The sequence below is a fragment of the Vulpes vulpes genome, chromosome 1, assembly GCF_048418805.1.
Source record: "Vulpes vulpes isolate BD-2025 chromosome 1, VulVul3, whole genome shotgun sequence".
NCBI lineage: Eukaryota > Metazoa > Chordata > Mammalia > Carnivora > Canidae > Vulpes > Vulpes vulpes.
In genome coordinates this window covers 22,183,940-22,202,241 of record NC_132780.1, presented here as the reverse complement: position 1 = coordinate 22,202,241, position 18,302 = coordinate 22,183,940, and the positions used below count along the sequence as shown (strand labels likewise).

General features: G+C 42.5%; 1 protein-coding gene across 2 annotated transcripts; it reads left to right on the top strand.

Moving 5' to 3' along the window:
• Positions 1-560: 560 nt before the first annotated feature.
• ZNF772 (zinc finger protein 772) lies at positions 561-6,502 on the top strand. 2 transcript variants are annotated; one of them, XM_025988622.2, is made up of 5 exons: positions 561-818; positions 1,397-1,435; positions 2,856-2,982; positions 3,331-3,438; positions 4,059-6,502. In XM_025988622.2, exons 1-5 carry the CDS (start codon positions 741-743, stop codon positions 5,201-5,203), a joined length of 1,497 nt encoding a protein of 498 aa, XP_025844407.2. In that variant the 5' UTR covers positions 561-740; the 3' UTR covers positions 5,204-6,502. The 2 variants fall into 2 exon arrangements, with proteins under 2 accessions (XP_025844407.2, XP_072622253.1); XM_072766152.1 differs by having other exon boundaries at positions 576-721.
• Positions 6,503-18,302: the final 11,800 nt, after the last annotated feature.

Genomic DNA, 18,302 nt, shown 5'->3' with positions numbered 1-18,302 from the left:
AATCACTTATTATACTGGCAGGAGGAATGATTTCTGAGGTAACCACAGACACAAACATCGCCCACGTGCTTTAGCAGTGCTTAACATATGTCTCCATGTTCCACATCTTCTAGGTGTCTGTCGTCTTTTCTTTCTTGGTCCTGACCCTCAATGCTGAGTCTCACAAAACTAACTCTAGAGCTGCAGGCTACAAGTTTATTTGATAGCAATATTTATTAGCTTCCAGCTATAAAAATCTGAGTGACATAAGCATATGGTGCGTCTATCGAATTTTTGGTGAGCATTCTCGGCGTAAAGAGTCCTGAAATAATATCTCTAAACATTTCTGTAACGTGGTACAGACTACACTTGTCGGAAATATGGGCACAGACGATTTACGGGAAAGGGAAGCTCCGCCTAATCCTCAAGACCCAATTTCTAGGCGCAGCCAGTTAACGCGAGGGCCTATCCTCCGGCGGTGGCTCAGAGAGCGTACTCCAAACGTGGTTGCTGAGGAAACTACATTACCCAGGATTCTCCGCGATGCCGGGTTAATGAAGGCCCGAGAGAGGGGCGTTTCCGTTGGTGCGGGATACGTCAGGGAGGGATTTCCGTTCCCTTCTTGAGCGGACATTTTGTTTGCTTTTGGATTAACCCGCCAGGTCAGACTTCAGATCACCGTGTCAGGCCTGAGTGATAGGAGAGAGCAAACGCGAGAGGGGGCGTTGTCTTCTAAACAGAGGTGGGCCCACTGGCCGTTAATGACCCCTTCCCATCAGCGCGCCTTCCCCGGTCCGCAGGTTCCGGTGGCGGCGGCGGCTCTGAAAGACCTGGCGCAGGTGGGTGCCGCGCCCTCGAGTCCCCCCGCGGCCTCCGTTTCTGAACACAGAGTCTCTAATGAGGGCCGCCTCAGGCCCCCACAGCTCGGGCCTCTGTGTCCAGGCAGCAGGACGCTCCTATTGGGTCCCATATCTGACAGCCGTTGTGGTGGGGTGTGGAAGGACGTTGTGGAAGGGGGAGGGACGGGCGTATGCAAAGGCTGGGGGCGGAGGGAGGGCGACACTGACCGAGCATTTGGGAACTCCGGAGTCATAGGTGTGTGAAAGGGTCAGAGGATGTGTGAAGAGGAGTCACACCTGCAGTGTCAGCCTGAGCAGTTGTGCCTTCGTGGTGTGCGTGCCGGCAGCTAACAGAAGAGGGACTGCTTCTGGAACAAACTTGGGGTGGAGGTTAGATGATGAAGACGGTGAAGCACAGAAAGCCCTAGTCCAAGGTAACACAGCTGTTAGGTGGCCCTAGAGACCCAGGCGCAGAGGTGAGGCAGTCAGCCCCGGGTCTTTGTGGCCGGGCAGGAGTAGGGGATAGGCATGAGCTCCTTCGTGGTTGCTTGTCTCTCACAATCTTCCTCTTCTTACAGGTTCGGATGAACTCGGAAGTAATTATGGGCCCTGCACAGGTGAGGGAAGGGCACCTGTGCTCTCATCCATCCCACTCCCACCCTCACCCCCAATGGTCTCCAGGATTGTGGGATCATACAACACTCTACGTATACTCTCCCAGCTCTTGATTCTGAGGAACCTGGAGAGAGCCTCAGCCCAGGGTTTTGAGTTCAGGCCAGGGGTTATATGGAAGGATTCCCGTTTTGGGTAACTGCTGGAGTATGATGTGGACAGTTTTTCCAGGTACAGGAACCAACATGTGCAAATACTTGGAGGAGAGACTGAGATGGAAGTTTTCAAGAAACAACAGTTCTCCCCCATGTGTGATAGGAATCAGGAACAGGTGGACAGGAGTCAGGTCTGGAGTGGACAGCTGACAAGCTGTGTCTCTGTTCTGAGGATTGTGTAGCCATGTGGGTACCAAGCAGAGGAGGGAGGTGACCTGATTCAGGTTTTAACAGGCCCCCTCTGGATGCCAAGTGGAGAACGGACTGTGTGTGGTGAGGGTAAAGGAAATAATAGTATAGACAAGGAGACCAGGAGGAGGCTGTTTCAAGATTCCAGGTGACTAATAGTGATGGATGGGCCAGAGGGGAGATGTGTAGAATGGAGAAGTGTTAGGTCAGATTTTTTTTTTCTTCTTTTAAATGTGTGAGAGAGAGAAAAACCCGAGGTTTTAGCCCTTATCAGCTGGAAGGGTAGATGCTCCATCACCTGAGACAGAGAAGTCAGTGGTAGATGTAACTCAGGTTGGATAACAGGATTTTTTTGTTGCTCATGTCTAAGTTGTTCCAGAGAACAGTGAATGGAGGTGATAAGTGAGCTGCTGGACACAGGACTGGACTTCTGTGGAGGGGTTCATGGTGACGACAACCACAAAGTAGAAAATGGTGTACAGGTTGGATTAGGAGGAAGAATATACACATCACAATGACAGTGCAGTTACTGAGTTAGGAAGGTGATGGTGGAAGGCCAAGGACTGGGTGGGGGACCAGAGTTGTGAGACACAGTATGATCCAAAAGAATACTGTGTACATGGAAAGTAGCTTGGACTGATGGCTTCTGGGTCCTGGTATCAGGGACTTAAAGGAGAAAGATGAGCCCAACTTCGGTTGTCTGGTAGCATGATCTTAGCAACCCCAGGAGAACTGGCTGGCAGGAGGGGGTGGAGGTGGGGTACAGTGCAGCCCTGCAGGCCAGGCCCAGAGCTTAGATGGTGCCTCTCTGACCACCACCTGCCTGTTGTTGCTGTTAGTGGGCACAGTAATCAAAGGGACGATTAGGAGAGAGCAGACACCTTTGGCACCTAGTCTCTGTATTTCCTCTGAATTGAGAAATTAGGTAGGAAGGAATGCAGGGGGGGAGATCTGTGGAGGCCTGGATGGGTGTCCTTGGGAGAGAGGCTTCTCATGGACTAGGATCTCTCCATTGTGACAGGGGCAGGTGAACTTTGAGGACGTGGCTGTATACTTCTCCCCGGAGGAGTGGGGGCTCCTTGATGAGGCTCAGAGGCTCCTGTACCATGATGTGATGCTGGAGAACTTGGCACTTATGGCCTCTTTGGGTAAGGCCTCACACCCACCCCAGGGTCCTGTACTGGGCTCTTCCTCTCCCCTATTTCCCAAGGGCAGTCCAGCCCTTCCTGAATCAGAGCTGGTCTTCTCCCGGACTGGAAGCCTCTGTTCAGATCCATGTACCTCTGTGCCCTAATTTGTGCCCCCTCCTCTAGCTGATGTTTCTAGTGGTCTGCATGGGTCAGGAATTGCAGGGACCATTTTGGTTACTACTTGTTGAGACCATGAACTATTCGTCCAAGACCCTTCTTTGAGGTTATTTTTATAATACATAGTTTTCTTCTCTGAGGGGTGGGTTACCCAGGCTAGTACTGGCCATTTACTTGTCTTATCTTTAGGATATGAATCTTCCATGTCCCATGGATTTGCTTCACTGGAGCTGGGCAGCAAGCCCTGGGGATCTGACTGGGCAGATGTTACTCCAGCCAGGACCAGAGACACTCAGGGTGGGTGTGACCTGAGGAATGGGAATGGGGGAAGGATGTGATGTTGGGGCTGGGTTCCTGTCATTCCCTAATCTCTCTCCCCACACTTTACTTTGCCATGTACACACTTGTCATTTATGCTCTGACCTTTGGCCTCTGGATGTTCCCTACCTCTGCCTTCATATCTGACCTGTTCCTCTCCATTGCTCCTGCTGCAGTGCTCCTCAACATTGGCCTATACTTAGTGTGTTATGAGATGTGCACATACTCCAAATAGTTCTTAAATACCAACTGTTCAGTGGTAGCTATTCAGTAGACACAGCTCTCAACTGTCCCCAGCAGCAAAAGCCTCACTGACATCCTGAAATATTCTTTCTGGGCTGTACCCCACATTTGTGTCCTCTCCTAGTCAAAGCCTCTTCCATTCCTTTATTTTTTAATTTTTTTAAGGACTCTTACATTCTGTGATCTTTAGATGTCAACTACTGCATAGCAGCCCTTTACTCAACTTGAATTTGGGCCTCTTGTTCTGACAGCAGTCCTATGACCTAGATCTTATTTCTGTTAGACACACATTTATAATGAGGCTACCCCTTCCATCAGTGTCAATTTGTACTTCACCAGCATTTGTCTGCTTTCAGGTTGTTGGCATGGAACAGAGGGTGAGGAGATAGCTTTTAAGCAGAACATTTCTGTGGGAATGTCACAGGTCAAGACTCCCAAGACAGGTCCTGCTACCCAGAAGGCCCACCCCTGTGAGACCTGTGGCCTGGTCTTGAAAGACATTTTGTACTTGGCTGAGCACCAGGGAGCACACCCTGGTCAGAAATCGTACATGTGTGGGGCATGTGGGAAACAATTCTGGTTCAGTGCAAACCTTCACTACCAGAAGCAGCACAATGGAGAGGAACCCTTCAGAGGGGATAAGGGCAGCACCTTACTTGTGAACAGCTGCCCTGTCAAACCATTGGAGATGCCTTTTATGCCAGGGAAAGGTTATAAGGACTTGCCAACTAGCTCAAGCATTTTCCAGCACCATCCCTCTCATAGTAAGTGGAAGCCAAACAGTAATGCCAAATGTGTGGATGCCTTTCACAGTGGACAGAGGCATTATGAGTGCAGCGAATGTGGGAAAACCTTCAGCCGCAAAGACTCACTTGTCCAGCATCAGAGAGTCCACACTGGAGAAAGGCCTTATGAGTGCAGCGAATGTGGGAAAACCTTCAGCCGCAAACCCATACTTGCTCAGCACCAGAGAATCCACACTGGAGAAATGCCATATGAATGTGGCATATGTGGGAAAGTTTTTAATCATAGTTCCAACCTTATTGTACACCAGAGAGTCCACACTGGAGCAAGGCCTTACAAGTGCAGTGAATGTGGGAAAGCCTATAGCCACAAATCCACACTTGTTCAGCATGAGAGTATCCACACTGGAGAAAGGCCTTATGAATGCAGTGAATGTGGGAAATACTTTGGTCACAAATACAGACTCATTAAACACTGGAGTGTTCATACTGGGGCAAGGCCCTATGAGTGCATTGCATGTGGGAAGTTCTTTAGCCAGAGTTCTGACCTTATTGCACACCAGAGAGTTCACAATGGTGAAAAGCCTTATGTGTGCAACGACTGTGGAAAAGCCTTTAGCCACAAACATGTACTTGTTCAGCATCATAGAATTCACACTGGAGAAAGGCCATATAAGTGCAGTGAGTGTGGGAAGGCCTTCAGGCAAAGAGCTTCTCTCATCCGACATTGGAAAGTTCACACTGGAGAAAGGCCTTAGGATGGCCGGGAATATACCATATTTCCTTGTTCAACATAGTGACTGACAGAGAGAAGCTGTGAGATTAGCCTTGGTGAGTAGCCATCAGCCAGAAGTTGAACCTCCTGCATTTAAACATCCACTCTGTTGAGACTTCTGAATGCCAGCTATGTGGGAATCTTTCTGGTGCAGTGTTGCACTTTGTAACCTCACCAGGAGCCTTGCCAGAATTCTGTCACTGCCAGTGTCTCTGGAAAAAAAAAAAAAAAAAACAAGCTATGTATGGAATGGCAGAGTCCCACATTGTGCATAAGTCATCCCACCATGTTTTAATAGCCAGACCTCTGCTTCTCCTCCCTTCCCTAGAGGGAATCATCAGTACCTAGAGCCCATTAAAAATCCTCACTCCTTCCTGCCTTCTCCAACTGGTTTAAGCATGGACATAACCCAGTTTTGGTGGGAAGGTTGCAATTTTTTTTCTTTCTGCTGGTTACTTATAGAGAAGATTTCCATTTTTCATGGACTTTGTTGGTCTCATTTTACGCTCATGATGGATTCGTCCAGCCTCCAAGTCCCCTACCTTGGAAATTGCCATCTCATCTTTTTCTGTTTTTGCAACAAATGCCTTTGTTTTAAACTACCTTTAATTTGGAGGATTCTGTTCGCTCTGTGGGTTGTATTGAGAACAGAGTTGGGTGCTGCCAGCATGAAGAAAGGAACAACTTTTGTGAGAGTTCAAATGTTTCTCCGTGGTATTAGCAGAATGGCAAGGAACAACTCTCATTTTAGCCTAACTTGCATTACTGCTCAAGGACTCCTATGAATTAGGCCCAGATTGCCGGGCCTAATCTTTTGGCCTGTATGCCAAGGTTTTTTGTGTGATCAAGGTCACCCTGAGCAGTGGGCAGTTGTGACAACCTCTGGTGTATCTGGGAGTGGTATGAATTGGTTCCCTTGTTCCAGAGGGATGTTTCATATTCCCATATTCTCTTGAGGGGAACTTGACACACGCATCCTGCCCCCAGGACTTGCCAATGCCCCTGAAATCTATTATTTAGTAGGCAGACGTCACTGTCCCCTAAAAAGATAGTTAGGAATCATAATAGGCACAGAGAGATACTGATGAATTGGGAGTTGGGAACATACTGTAGAGAATGTGACTTTTATACAGGTAAATGCACATATGTTTCTATCACTATGGCTTTGGTATGCAGGTTTACAGAAATTCTCAGGATTCCCGTATTTGTGTCTCTTTTATGGCTACAGCCACTGTCCGAGCATTTAAACATTTTCTGCAATAAACTGCACATATTTATAGTATACAGTTTGATAAGTTTTGATACATGTTTGTATCTGTGAAGCCAAGTTTTCTGAATTGCCTTATAATCCCTCCTCCCCTTACCCATTCCCAGGCAGCCACTCATCTTGCTTTTTAACTGTAGATTTTTGTTGCATTTCCCAGAATTTTATGTATATGGAAGGATTTATGTACACAGGTAACACTTTAATATATACTGTTACATATCTGGTTTTAACTGCATAATTGCCTTGTGATTCATCAGTTTTACATGCATCAGTAGTTCATTCCTTTGCATTCATACTTTTGCTGAAAGTTCCATTTTAGAGAGTTTTTTTTGTTGTTGTTGTTGTTGTTGTTTTTTATGATAGTCACACACACAGAGAGAGAGGCAGAGACATAGACAGAGGGAAAAGCAGGCTCCATGCACGGGGACCCCGACGTGGGAGTTGATCCCGGGTCTCCAGGATCGCGTCCTGGGTCAAAGGCAGGTGCCAAACCGCTGCGCCACCCAGGGATCCCTAGAGAAAGAGTTCTAAATCAAGTGATCCAATAGAGAGCTCACAAAAAAACAAAGCCACGGTGTCTGTTAAAAACTTTTCCTGGAAGTGATGTGTCAACATTCCTGACTTATCCTGTGAGTAGTACAGACTAATCCCAGTATAAAGTGGAAGAGGACTGGGCAGCCCCGGTGGCGCAGCGGTTTAGTGCCGCCTGCAGCCCAGAGCGTGATCCTGGAGTCCCGGGATTGAGTCCCACGTCCAGCTCCCTGCATGGAGCCTGCTTCTCCCTCTGCCTGTGTCTCTGCCTCTCTCTATGTCTCTCTCTCTCTCTCTCTCTGCATCTCTATGAATAAATAAATAATATCTTAAAAAAAAATAAAGTGGAAGAGGACTCCACAACTGACAATACAAGAAGGTAGGGATTTCTAAGAGAATCTTGGATAGTGGTTACCACAATCATAGGTTTTTTTTTTTTTTCTTTACATTTTTGGTCTTTTAATGAATGACATTGACTAGTTTTAAAATGTTAACCTTACATTTCTAAGGTGAGCCCTATTTGGTCATCCTGAATTCTTTTTTATGTACTGTACTTACTTGTTTTTTTTTTTTTTTTTTTTTTTTTTTGCATCTGTGCTCATGAGGGATGTAATCTCTAATTTTCCTTAAACCCCTCCTGGGTTTAGTTGGTATCACCATAATGCTGGCTTTACACAATAAGTTGGTTAAGTATTCCCTGATTTTTAATTTTGTGAAACAGTTTGTGAAGAATTCGTATTGTTTCATTATTGTTTTGTAGAAATCACCAGTGAAGTAATTGGGCCTGAGGTTTTATTTTAGGGGAAGATTTATAATTACAAATTTAATTTTCATTGTGGATGTAGATCTTTAGGAGTTATCTTTTTATCCCAGCAGGAGGAAGGAAGATTTCTTCCTCTAGCAATAACCCAGCCAATGAGAAAGCACTACAGTTACAACTCCTAGTTACTCCAGTGGACTTCTCAACTTCCTTTTCCCTCTATAAAAGAGCATTCCTCACCTTTGTTTTCTGGACTTGCCTATGGTTTTGCTAAAACTTGCTTGCAAATCTCAGCTATTCCCAAATAAACCCATTTTTTTGCTGGTAAAATAACTGGCAGTTTTATTTTTAAGATTAACAAGAATAAGAGAGGTGGCATCAGTAAAGACTCTACAGGTACTAATATAAGAATAGTTTGACTATTTAAATAAAATGAACTTCTTGAATGACACAACCACCAATGCTCACTCTAGGGGATAGAATAGTTTGACTACTTAAATAAAATGAACTCCTTGAATGACACAAACCACCAATGCTCACTCTAGGGGGAAAAAAAGATTACTGGTTTAGTCCCTCAGTACTGGGAAGGTCGTCATGCCCCACATTGGAAGGAAAGTGTGTTGCAAGTGGAAACCCCTTAAGGTGACATTTGAGAAATAAGGACAGTTACGAGGGAGAAACATATTGAAGCATCAAGCCAGCATCACCTTATTGAGTGGTCATTTAATAATAATAATAAACCCTCAACAGTCAACAAAATACAAAACAATTATGTACACATCAGAAGTAACATAACTCCAAATTGTATGATGGTTCTAAACAAGGACCCTAAGTCTGAAAGTCAAACGAAATATTTAGTGGCACTTAACTCCAATTTAGGGGAGAAAGGTTCTCCCTATGAAGGCAAACCTGGAGTGATGTATTCCTCTTGGAAATGTTTGTTAAAAGTTACCATGAAAACAGACTAGTGAATACTGCAAGAGCACAATAGAGTGAACCATTTGGGAGGATACAGTGCAGGTATAAACATGAAGCAACAGCTGATGAACTTTTTGCAAGACGACAAAACTTCAAAGATGTTTTAAAACTATTATCTCAAAAAACTATTTGGAGGCAAATGTGTTATTGCTAATACAGCCTATAACATTGCAAATTCAGAGACCATGAATTTAGAGATGAATCCAAAGTCAGTTAATAGTTAAGATGAGACTTCTGAATTCTGAATCTTCTAGCCCCTCAGAAAAAGCAAATGAAAATTATCTTGACCCAGGATAATGATGCTGTTTCTGAAAGGCCACAATCAAAAAATGTTTCCCTTTTTGCAAGGGCTTGGAAAAATGCAGACAGGGTACTGTCTTTCCATAAAAGAAGCAGCTACAGTGAAAAAGGTATACGGGTTTGTTTTACACATCTTGGGAAAGCTGTCTTCAGATGTCTGTTTCAATTCCAAGAAATTTACTTTCAGGTCACCAAATGATGTGCAGATCCAATCAAAGTTTTGGTGCTTTCTTTAGATGTGTTACAGAAACCCAAGGGTCTGTTCCCTGGAGTTTGATGGCATAAGGATTGCTTAGCACTTCCTGACCAGGGCCTTTCCAGTGAAGCTGATAAGTCTGAAGGTGTCTTTTCCAACAACACCTGGGAGCGCACTGTGAGAAGACTGCTCTACCAAAGCATAGTTAACTTTTTAAAAAATATTTATTTATTCATGAGAAACACAGGCAAAGACACAGGCAGAGGGAGAAGCAGGCTCCATGCGGGGACCCTGACGTGGGACTTGATCCCAGGTCTCCAGGATCAGGCCCTGGACTGAAGGCAGCACTAAACCACTGAGCCACCCGGGCTGTCCAGCATACTTCTCTGTAATAGAAATATCAACTGTGAGTCAAAGAAGGCTGGAGCCAAGTGCTTTGAATGTCCTTTGACTACCTCAAAGGGTAAAAGTCTGTGAGTTCCCTAGGGGGTGGATCTGAGGTTTAGAGGAATTAACAGCCATGCCTTTGGCCAAGGTATTTGAGAGTCTCTAGAAGTTTTGCCAGTTGAGTTTTAATAGTGCCATTAAGTGGATTTAGCTAACAGGATTAAAGATGATAAGCAAAAACTGGGAAAACAGCACAAAATCATCAAAATACCTGACCACTATTTCAAATGGGTTCTCTGATCACTATGAAGTTTGAGAGAGATTCCACATATAGGGATGGTATCTTTGTTTAAAGAGACTTATTTATGGGGATCCTCAAGCAGACTCCCCACTGAATGTAGAGCCAGACATGAGGCTCAATCACAGGACCCCGAGATCATGACCTGAGCCAACATCAAGAGTTGGCCAAATAACCTACTGAGCCACCCAGGCACCTGTAATGTGTATGCATTTGTAAGTAGTGGAAATTTTAGAACTTCTGATATGGCTGAATTGTTATGTGTCCCAAACCAAAGTTATCTCTTTTTATTAAGGGAACAATTATATTTCCAATATTGTCTTTCCCCCTTTGTTGCCAATTGCTGGGTATCTCCTGTCAATTTTCCCAAAATTTATCATTTTGGAAAACATCCCTTTGAACCACGACAAAGATTTGGCTATTGGTTTCCTTGAGAGCAGCATTTGTGGCACAGGTACCAGTGAGGTGGGTTGCTTTGGCCCCCAGGGAGTTGAGTCTGGAATGCCCAGAAAATTTACTAATATCCAGAGTAGCTGGCAGAAGTATGGCATCTAATAAATTTTGGATATAGGAACCATTTTTAACATTATGCCAATTGGAGGTAAGGACACATTGTTGTTTCTATAATATTCCAAAAGTCATAAGCTACCTCAAAGACATACCGGCTATAGGTATAAATGTTTGTGGAGTTTTACTCTAGGGTGAGATACAAGCTCAAGTGAGGGCATAGGACTCAGCTTTCGGGCTGAAATAGTCAAAAGTAAAAGTTCTGCCTCAGTGACTTCAAAGGGTGTTGTAGTAGCATACCCAGCACGATATTTACAATTTTCATTCTTTAAATAAGAACCATCAGTAAACCATGAAAAATCTGCATCGGTTAGAGGAGTTTCCTGTTAAGTTCTCATGAGGATTCAAAAGGTATCTGTCAACATTAAGCAGTTGTGAGGGGTTTCATCTGGATCGAAATGTAGTCCTTGTTTCAAGATCAGACACCCTAAGTATCTAACCTGAGACCGAGTAAATTGCATTTTTTCTTTGAGGACTTTATGTCCTTTTAAGGCCAAAAATTTTAACAGGTGGGTGCTGTCTTCCTGTGAAGAGATTTGAGAAGGGAAGCAGAGAAGCAAATTGTTTATATAGTACAACAAAGTAGAGCCTGCTGAGGACTTTCTATAATCCAAATCAAGTTTTAAGATTTGTGAAAAAAGAGGGACTCTGTGATACCTTGGGGCATGACTCTCCAGGTGTATTTCTGTTCTTTCCAAGTGAAAACAAAATTGGCTATCCTTAACAACAGGAATACTAAAAATGTACTGCATAATCAATTACAGTGAAAATTTTGTTTACCACAGGAATGGATGTTAGTAGCAGATGGGCACTGGGGACAACAGGGTGCTGAGGAGTAACAGTGGTTATTTGGTATTTATTGCTCAGAGATCCTGGACAAACTCCCATTGTTGGTTTTTGGGTTTTCTCACAGTTAAAATAGTGTTATGGGAAATAAGGCGGGGTTGGGTGGGGTGGTGGGTGCGTAATGAGACCTTCCTTAATCTATTATGGGCTTGATACCCTGACAGTCTTCTTTATTTCTAGAGCACTGATTATAGGAAGAGGTTTTGAATCTTGATAGGAGCTACACTGTGGATTTCCCAATATTAGTTGAGGATTTTTCCCAGAGAGGGTGGTAGCTGTTACAATAGGAATAAATGCTCAGTATCTCCAGAGTCTGCTATAGTGCTGTTAGAGACAGAATAAAAGATATCAAATGGTCATTAAATTCCCTTGGTTGGCTATTTTGATTACCACTGTAAAAATTCTAGAGTTATTACCCCTTTTTGGGAGAAAGCCTGGCATGATACTTTTATAAGATAACTCAGCCCAATAAAATGAATAGGGGCGGAATAACTAAGGAGAAATGGGTGAGAGTAGCTCTCCAAGGACCTAGACAAAAGGGAATAGGTACAGACACAGGAACCTGTTGAAGTGTGTTAGAGACCCCCACTATTTGAACTACTCTAGTACTCTGAAGCAGAGGCAGCTTTATAGCAGTGGGGGGTTAAACACAGAGTGTAGCTTTGGTATCAAAGACAGAGATTCATTCCCAACTGTCTTGACTGTCCAGTGAAACGACGACGCTGAGAGGGCTTCAGAAACTGCAGTAGAGGGAGCCAAGGATGACGGCTTGCAGGTCTGGGCAGGAACTGCGTCCTGGCAGCGCTGGCCGCTCCTGAGCGAATCCGCGTCTCCCCTCAGTTCCTCCAGACGCGCATTTTCTTGAATTCCCTTGAAAGCCCCACCTCAGCCACAGACTCAATAATTAAAGAAATAGCCTGTTTTGGGGAAAGAAAAAAAAAGTTTCTCTAAGCTGTTTTAGGAGGGAGGATTGGGAAGAGCCCCTGAAGTTTCTCATACCTTCGTCATTGGGAATTAGGAAGACACTAGAAAGGCTGGCAAAGGACTGAATGCACATGGAACACTCAAATTTATAACAATCTTTTTTTTTCCAGTACCCTGGCTTTTTGCAAAAATAGCAACTAGAAAGGCTTTTGTTTTGTTCACGGACTGTCATTTGTCATGTGTCGAAAATTGAGAATTTAGTGGTCTTTCTTTTAGGCGACTCATCTGGGATGTGGGTGAGCTAGTTTGCCATATTCACTAAATCTGGAGTGGGAAGTTTCTCATTCCATCCTGGTCCTTTTAACTAAAAGAGAAAGATCCTGGTTCAGGCCATTAATAAACAGAGTCAGATGCTACCCAGGTAGATTATTCAACATCTAAAGGTAGACCAGAATAGTCTTTTTTTTTTTTTAAGGTATTCATTCATTCATTCATTCATTCATTCATTCATTCATGGGAAACAGAGAGAGAGGCAGAGACATAAGCAGAGGGAGAAGCTCCCCTGCGGGGAGCCTGATGTGGGACTGGATCCCAGGACCCCCAAATCATGCCCTGAACCAAAAGCAGAGGCTCAACCACTGAGCAACCCAGGTGTCCCTAACCAGAATATTCTTGAGACAATTTTGTGTTGATTGTAATTGTAATGATCACAATCCTTGATTACAAATCTTTCATCAGCTTTCTGTGTGCAAGCCTGAATTTTGTTGCCACATGTCTGCAGACAAAGAAGATGAGACAGAAGGGAAAAAAGGCCTCAAGCCATTTTGACTTATTTTAATTGTTTGCTTCAGTGAATTTAGAAATAGTATTTTACAAAGAGACAAACTTAGAACACTGAAAACAACTGGAAGCCTTGAGATAACCATTTAAAATAGGCATCCCATTTAGAGTTTTTTACTTTAAGAACTGCAGCTTTCTAATTGAATTTTGAGTAAAATAAGTAAGCTTGGGGAGATCAAAACTTCCTCATAATGGCCATGGAAGCTCCAAATTACTTTTGATTAAGTTAGTCTACTTACTCATAAATGCACGATCATAGTTTTTAAACATAAAACTAGAGTCCCACTTGGGAGGGGTGCCCTCAAAAGCATTTTGATGACTGGGATCCCACTTCTTAGAGGTTCTTCTGGAACAGTCTGGTTCTAGAAGGAATCTGATTGAAGGCTACAGTACCTACAGGTACAGTAGTAAAATCCGATCCTGAACAGGAGTTGAACTGAAGGCTGGCACTGTTTCAACCAGAATAATCTGATTCACAAGAAAAACTGGGACTGAAGTCCTACACAGTTCAAAAGGGCACAGTTCCTAAAGGAGCAGTCTGGTTCCAAAAAAGAGACCAAAAGCTAGTTCCTATAGTAACATTCTTATTCCAAACATGACTTGGGCTGAAGTCAACACAGTCCCATCAAAAATGGTTGAATTCTAAAAAAGGAGTTGCACCAAAGATCAAACAAGTATTCTCAGAGATAATTTTTTAAAAGACAAGGTCTTAAAACAGATCCTGAATAAGTCCCAGAGGGCTCAGACACAAAGCATGGAGCTTAAAATCCAGAAGAAAATTTACTGGCAAACCCCAGGATTGGTGAGAAAGCAATGAGAACAATCAGCTGTGTGGGTACCAGCACATTTGTTCACCAGCCTCAGAGTTGTTGGGAGTCTTCTCTGGATCCCAGTTTGGTGCAACAACTAACCTTAACTTTAAAAATAAAACTGCCACTTATTTAACCAAAAAAAGGGGTGGCGGGAGTGTCATTTGGGAATAGCTGAGAACTGCAATCCAGGGCAAGCAAGCTTCAGCAAAACCATAGGCAAGTCCAGAGAAGTAAAGGTGAGGAATGCTCTTGTATAGAGGAAAAGGGAATTTGAGAAGGCTGTTATAAACTAGAAGTCCACTGGAGAAAACTGGGTAAGTATGGTGGCTTCTCAGTGATTGAGCTGTCACTATCATTGGCCGGGCTGTTGCCAGGAGAGGAAGAAGTCGAACTTCTTCCTGGGGATAGTGAAGTAGTATTGGCTTGCAAGGTCCTCTCTTCCCATTGGGTCTGCAATGGACAACTAGTACCAGGCATGAGAGCTCCCCATGCTGTGCTCCTGACTCCATCCTAAATGAGGTTTCCTTTTTGTGAATTTTCACACCTTATACTGATAATATCTATACCTCTTTTTCTTGATCAAAAGTTTATCAGTTTTATTATCTTCTTTTTTTTAATTTTTTTAATTTATTTATGATAGTCACAGAGAGAGAGAGAGAGAGAGGCAGAGACACAGGCGGAGAAAGAAGCAGGCTCCATGCACCGGGAGCCTGATGTGGGATTCGATCCCGGGTCTCCAGGATCACACCCTGGGCCAAAGGCAGGCGCCAAACCGCTGCGCCACCCAGGGATCCCTTATTATCTTCTTAAAGTAATTGGTTACACTGATTTTTTCCCAATTTGACTTTTTTTTTTTCTACCATTGCCTTTTTCTTTATTTCTCTCTCTTTTTAAATCTCTATACCCAACACGGGACTGGAGCTCACAACTTTGAGACCAAGTCCATACTCTTCTGACTGACCCAGCCAAGCACTCTGCCTTTTACTTTTATTGGATTTAATTTATTTTGCTACTTTTTAACATGGAAGCTGAGATCCTTTGATCTTTGATTTGAAACCTTTTTCCCCCTAGTATAGATGCTTAATACCAAAAGTGGTTCTGTAAGAACTGCTTTAGTTGCCTCCCATAGAAGGCATGTTTTTTTCATTTTAATTTAAAATACTTTCCAGTTTCCTTTCAAATTCCTTCTTTCACACCTAGCTCATTTTAGAAGTATATTATATCAAACATTTGGAATTTTCCTTATCTTTCTTGTCATTTATTTCTTATTTAATTCTATTGCATTCAGACTATATACTTTATGGCTTGAATTATTTATGTTTATTGAGATTTTCTTTATGGCTCAGAATATGGGCTGTCTTGTATTTCATGTTAACTTGAATGTTATTGTATTGTTTAGTGAAGGGTTCCACAATTGTCAACTAGGTTAAGATTGTTGATAATGTCTGTTTTCTGTGTCCTTACTAATTTTGGGGTGGGGGTGGGGTCCATCAACCTCTCTTTGAAGATTATTGACATCCCTGAATATAAAAGTGGATTTGTTGGGTGCCTGGTGGCTCAGTCAGTTGAGCATCTGACTCTTCTAGTTGAACAGCCACTATTCCATTCTTTATATTAGTCTTCAAATTATTTCATCTTACCCTTTTTGGTGTTTATTTTTTTTACCCAGCCTTTGGTGGTTTCTTACATGCATATACAAATTAGTACTCAGCCAAATATTTGAGGATGCCTCAGTGTATGACCCTGAAGTTTTCTCTCTCCTGCAGTGCGCACTATGGATTCCAGACACTTTGGCAGACCCAGATTCCAAACTCTGTGTCCTTAACTTAGGGTGACTTTGGGGTTGGCCTGCAGTTCCCATCCTTGCATTAGGTTGTTTGCCTAATGTCCTGTGTATTGAGAATCAGTTTAATAAACTTTGTTAATTTTTTTTAAGTTTTTCAAAAAACTTCTGAACCCTCAAAGAAGATAGCTTGAATAAATTAGTAAAATTGAAACACCTCCAGACACAACAGGAAAAAGACAAAGAAACAGCATATTACAAATATAAGCAAGGAAAGGAGGTATAGCACTAGATATCTTTGAAAAATATAATGGATAATGGGTACTTATTTTAAACAGCTCTTTCCCAATAAATGGAAATTTGGAGGACAAAAGTTCCTTGAAAGATACCAACTTACCAGTCCCACTCAAGAAGAAATAGATAATCTGAAAATCCTTGTGCATTAAAAATATTTAATTAGGGGCACTTGGGTGGCTCAGTGGTTGAACGCCTGCCTTTGGCTCAGGTGGTGGCCCCCTGGGATTGAGTCCTGGATCAGGCTCCCTGAAGGGAGCCTGCTTCTCCCTCTGCCTATGTCTCTGCCTCTCTCTGTGTGTGTCTCTCATGAATAAATAAGTAAAATCTTTAAAAAAAATTTTAGTATCCAGGCTTCTAGTTATGCAAATCTGTGTATAAATGTAAGAAACCTTCTTACTAAAAACTTAGGCCAAGATGGCTTTGCCAACGAATCCTACCAAATATTTAATGAAGAAATAAAGATTCTATCAAACTCTTTTTTTTAAAAGATAATATATGGAACACTAATTTTATAAACTAATTTTATAAAGCCAATTTTGTTCTGATTGCAAAACCAGGTAATTATATGAAAAGAAAATTCCAGATCAATATATGAACATAGATGCGTATGTGTGTGCACGCACACACACACACACACACACACACACACAAATCCTTAAAATTTTAGGAAATTGGATTCCTGAAACTGTCATAATCTATTGATATTTACCAGCAATGTAAAGTTGTTTTAACAATTTAGATTATATTAAATGAATGTATATTAGCTAGAAAGTGTAGTATAATAAAAAGCACACCTGCATTTTGTCCCAGGTTCCTGGCAGAGACCTTTAAAAATCTTGTAATTCCTGGAGTGATAGGAATCTTTCTTATGCTAACAGGTTACTAATGGTAGGCTACTAGAAAGTTTCAGGATGGAAACTTGTTACCAGAAAGACCAACTCTGTGACTAGAAGTTTGAAACTTTGAGTCGGACAGACCTTCCCCTAGGAAGGGAAATGAGTCCAGTCATGTGGCCATGATCTAATCAATCATGCCTGTATAACAGGACCCCAGTCAGAACTCTGGACACCTAAGCTTGGTGGAGCTCCTGGTTGGTGAACACAGTGATGTGCAGGAGAGTGCTGTGGCTTGACTCCCTAGGGAAAGGTCATAGCAACTTCACATCCAGGACCCGCCCAGACTTTGCCCTATGCATCCTTTCTATTTGGCTGTTCCAGAGTTATATTATTTACAACAAAACTGGGGCCATAGGTATACCACTTTTAGTTACTTCTATGAGTCATTCTAGTAAGTTATTGAACTTGAAGGGATTGTAGGGACCCCTGAAATTATAGCCAATAGGTCAGATGTATAGGTGGCCCCTGACACTTGCCACTTTTGTCTGAGATGGGGGCTTTCTTGTGGAGGACTAAGCCCTTAAAGATGTTGGAGATCGTTGCTAACTCTGGGTAGTTGGTGTCAGAAGAATTGGTGTCAGAATCAATTTCCTTAACTTGATTTAGAGCATCTATTAAAAGCCTAAAGCTAGGGGCACCTAGATGGCTCAGTCGGTTAAGTGTCTGACTCTTGATTTTGGCTCAGGTCATGATCTGAGGGTTGTGAAATCAAACTCCACACAAGGCTCTGTCCTCAGCATAGAGTCTACTTGAGATTCTCTCCCTCTGCCCCTCATGCCCCATGCTCATGCTCTCTCGCTCTCTAAAATAAAGAAAATCTTAAAATAAAAACCAACCCCAAAGTTAACATGATGAAAGTCTGAATGCTTTCCCTCTAATATTAGGAATAAGCAGGGATATCCACTCTCACAACTTCTATATGGTATTGCACTGAAGATCTATGCCCATGACATAAGAAAATTAAAGGAAATAAATGGTTCACAAGTTGTAAAGGAAGAACCAGAAGAGTCATTATTCACAGGTGAATGCTTATCTATTTAGAAAATCCTTAGATACATTCTTAAAAAGTTAATAAATTCAATGAGTTAATCAAAGTCCCAGGATAAAAGGTCAATAAACAATGAATGTTCAGATATTGAAAAACTATACCCCTTCCAATACCATTAAAATATGAAATATATAGGAAGAAATACATTTAACAAAATACATTCCAGAATTATAAGGCAAATTTACAAGACATTACTGAGGCATACCATGTTTCTGAATCTAAAGATTTAATATTTTAATTTTCTCTCTCCTAATTTTAAACATTCACAGAACTACCAAATTTTCACTGTTTGTTTCTTGATGGAACTGGACAAAATTCATATGAAAACCCAAAGGACCTAAAATATCCAAAA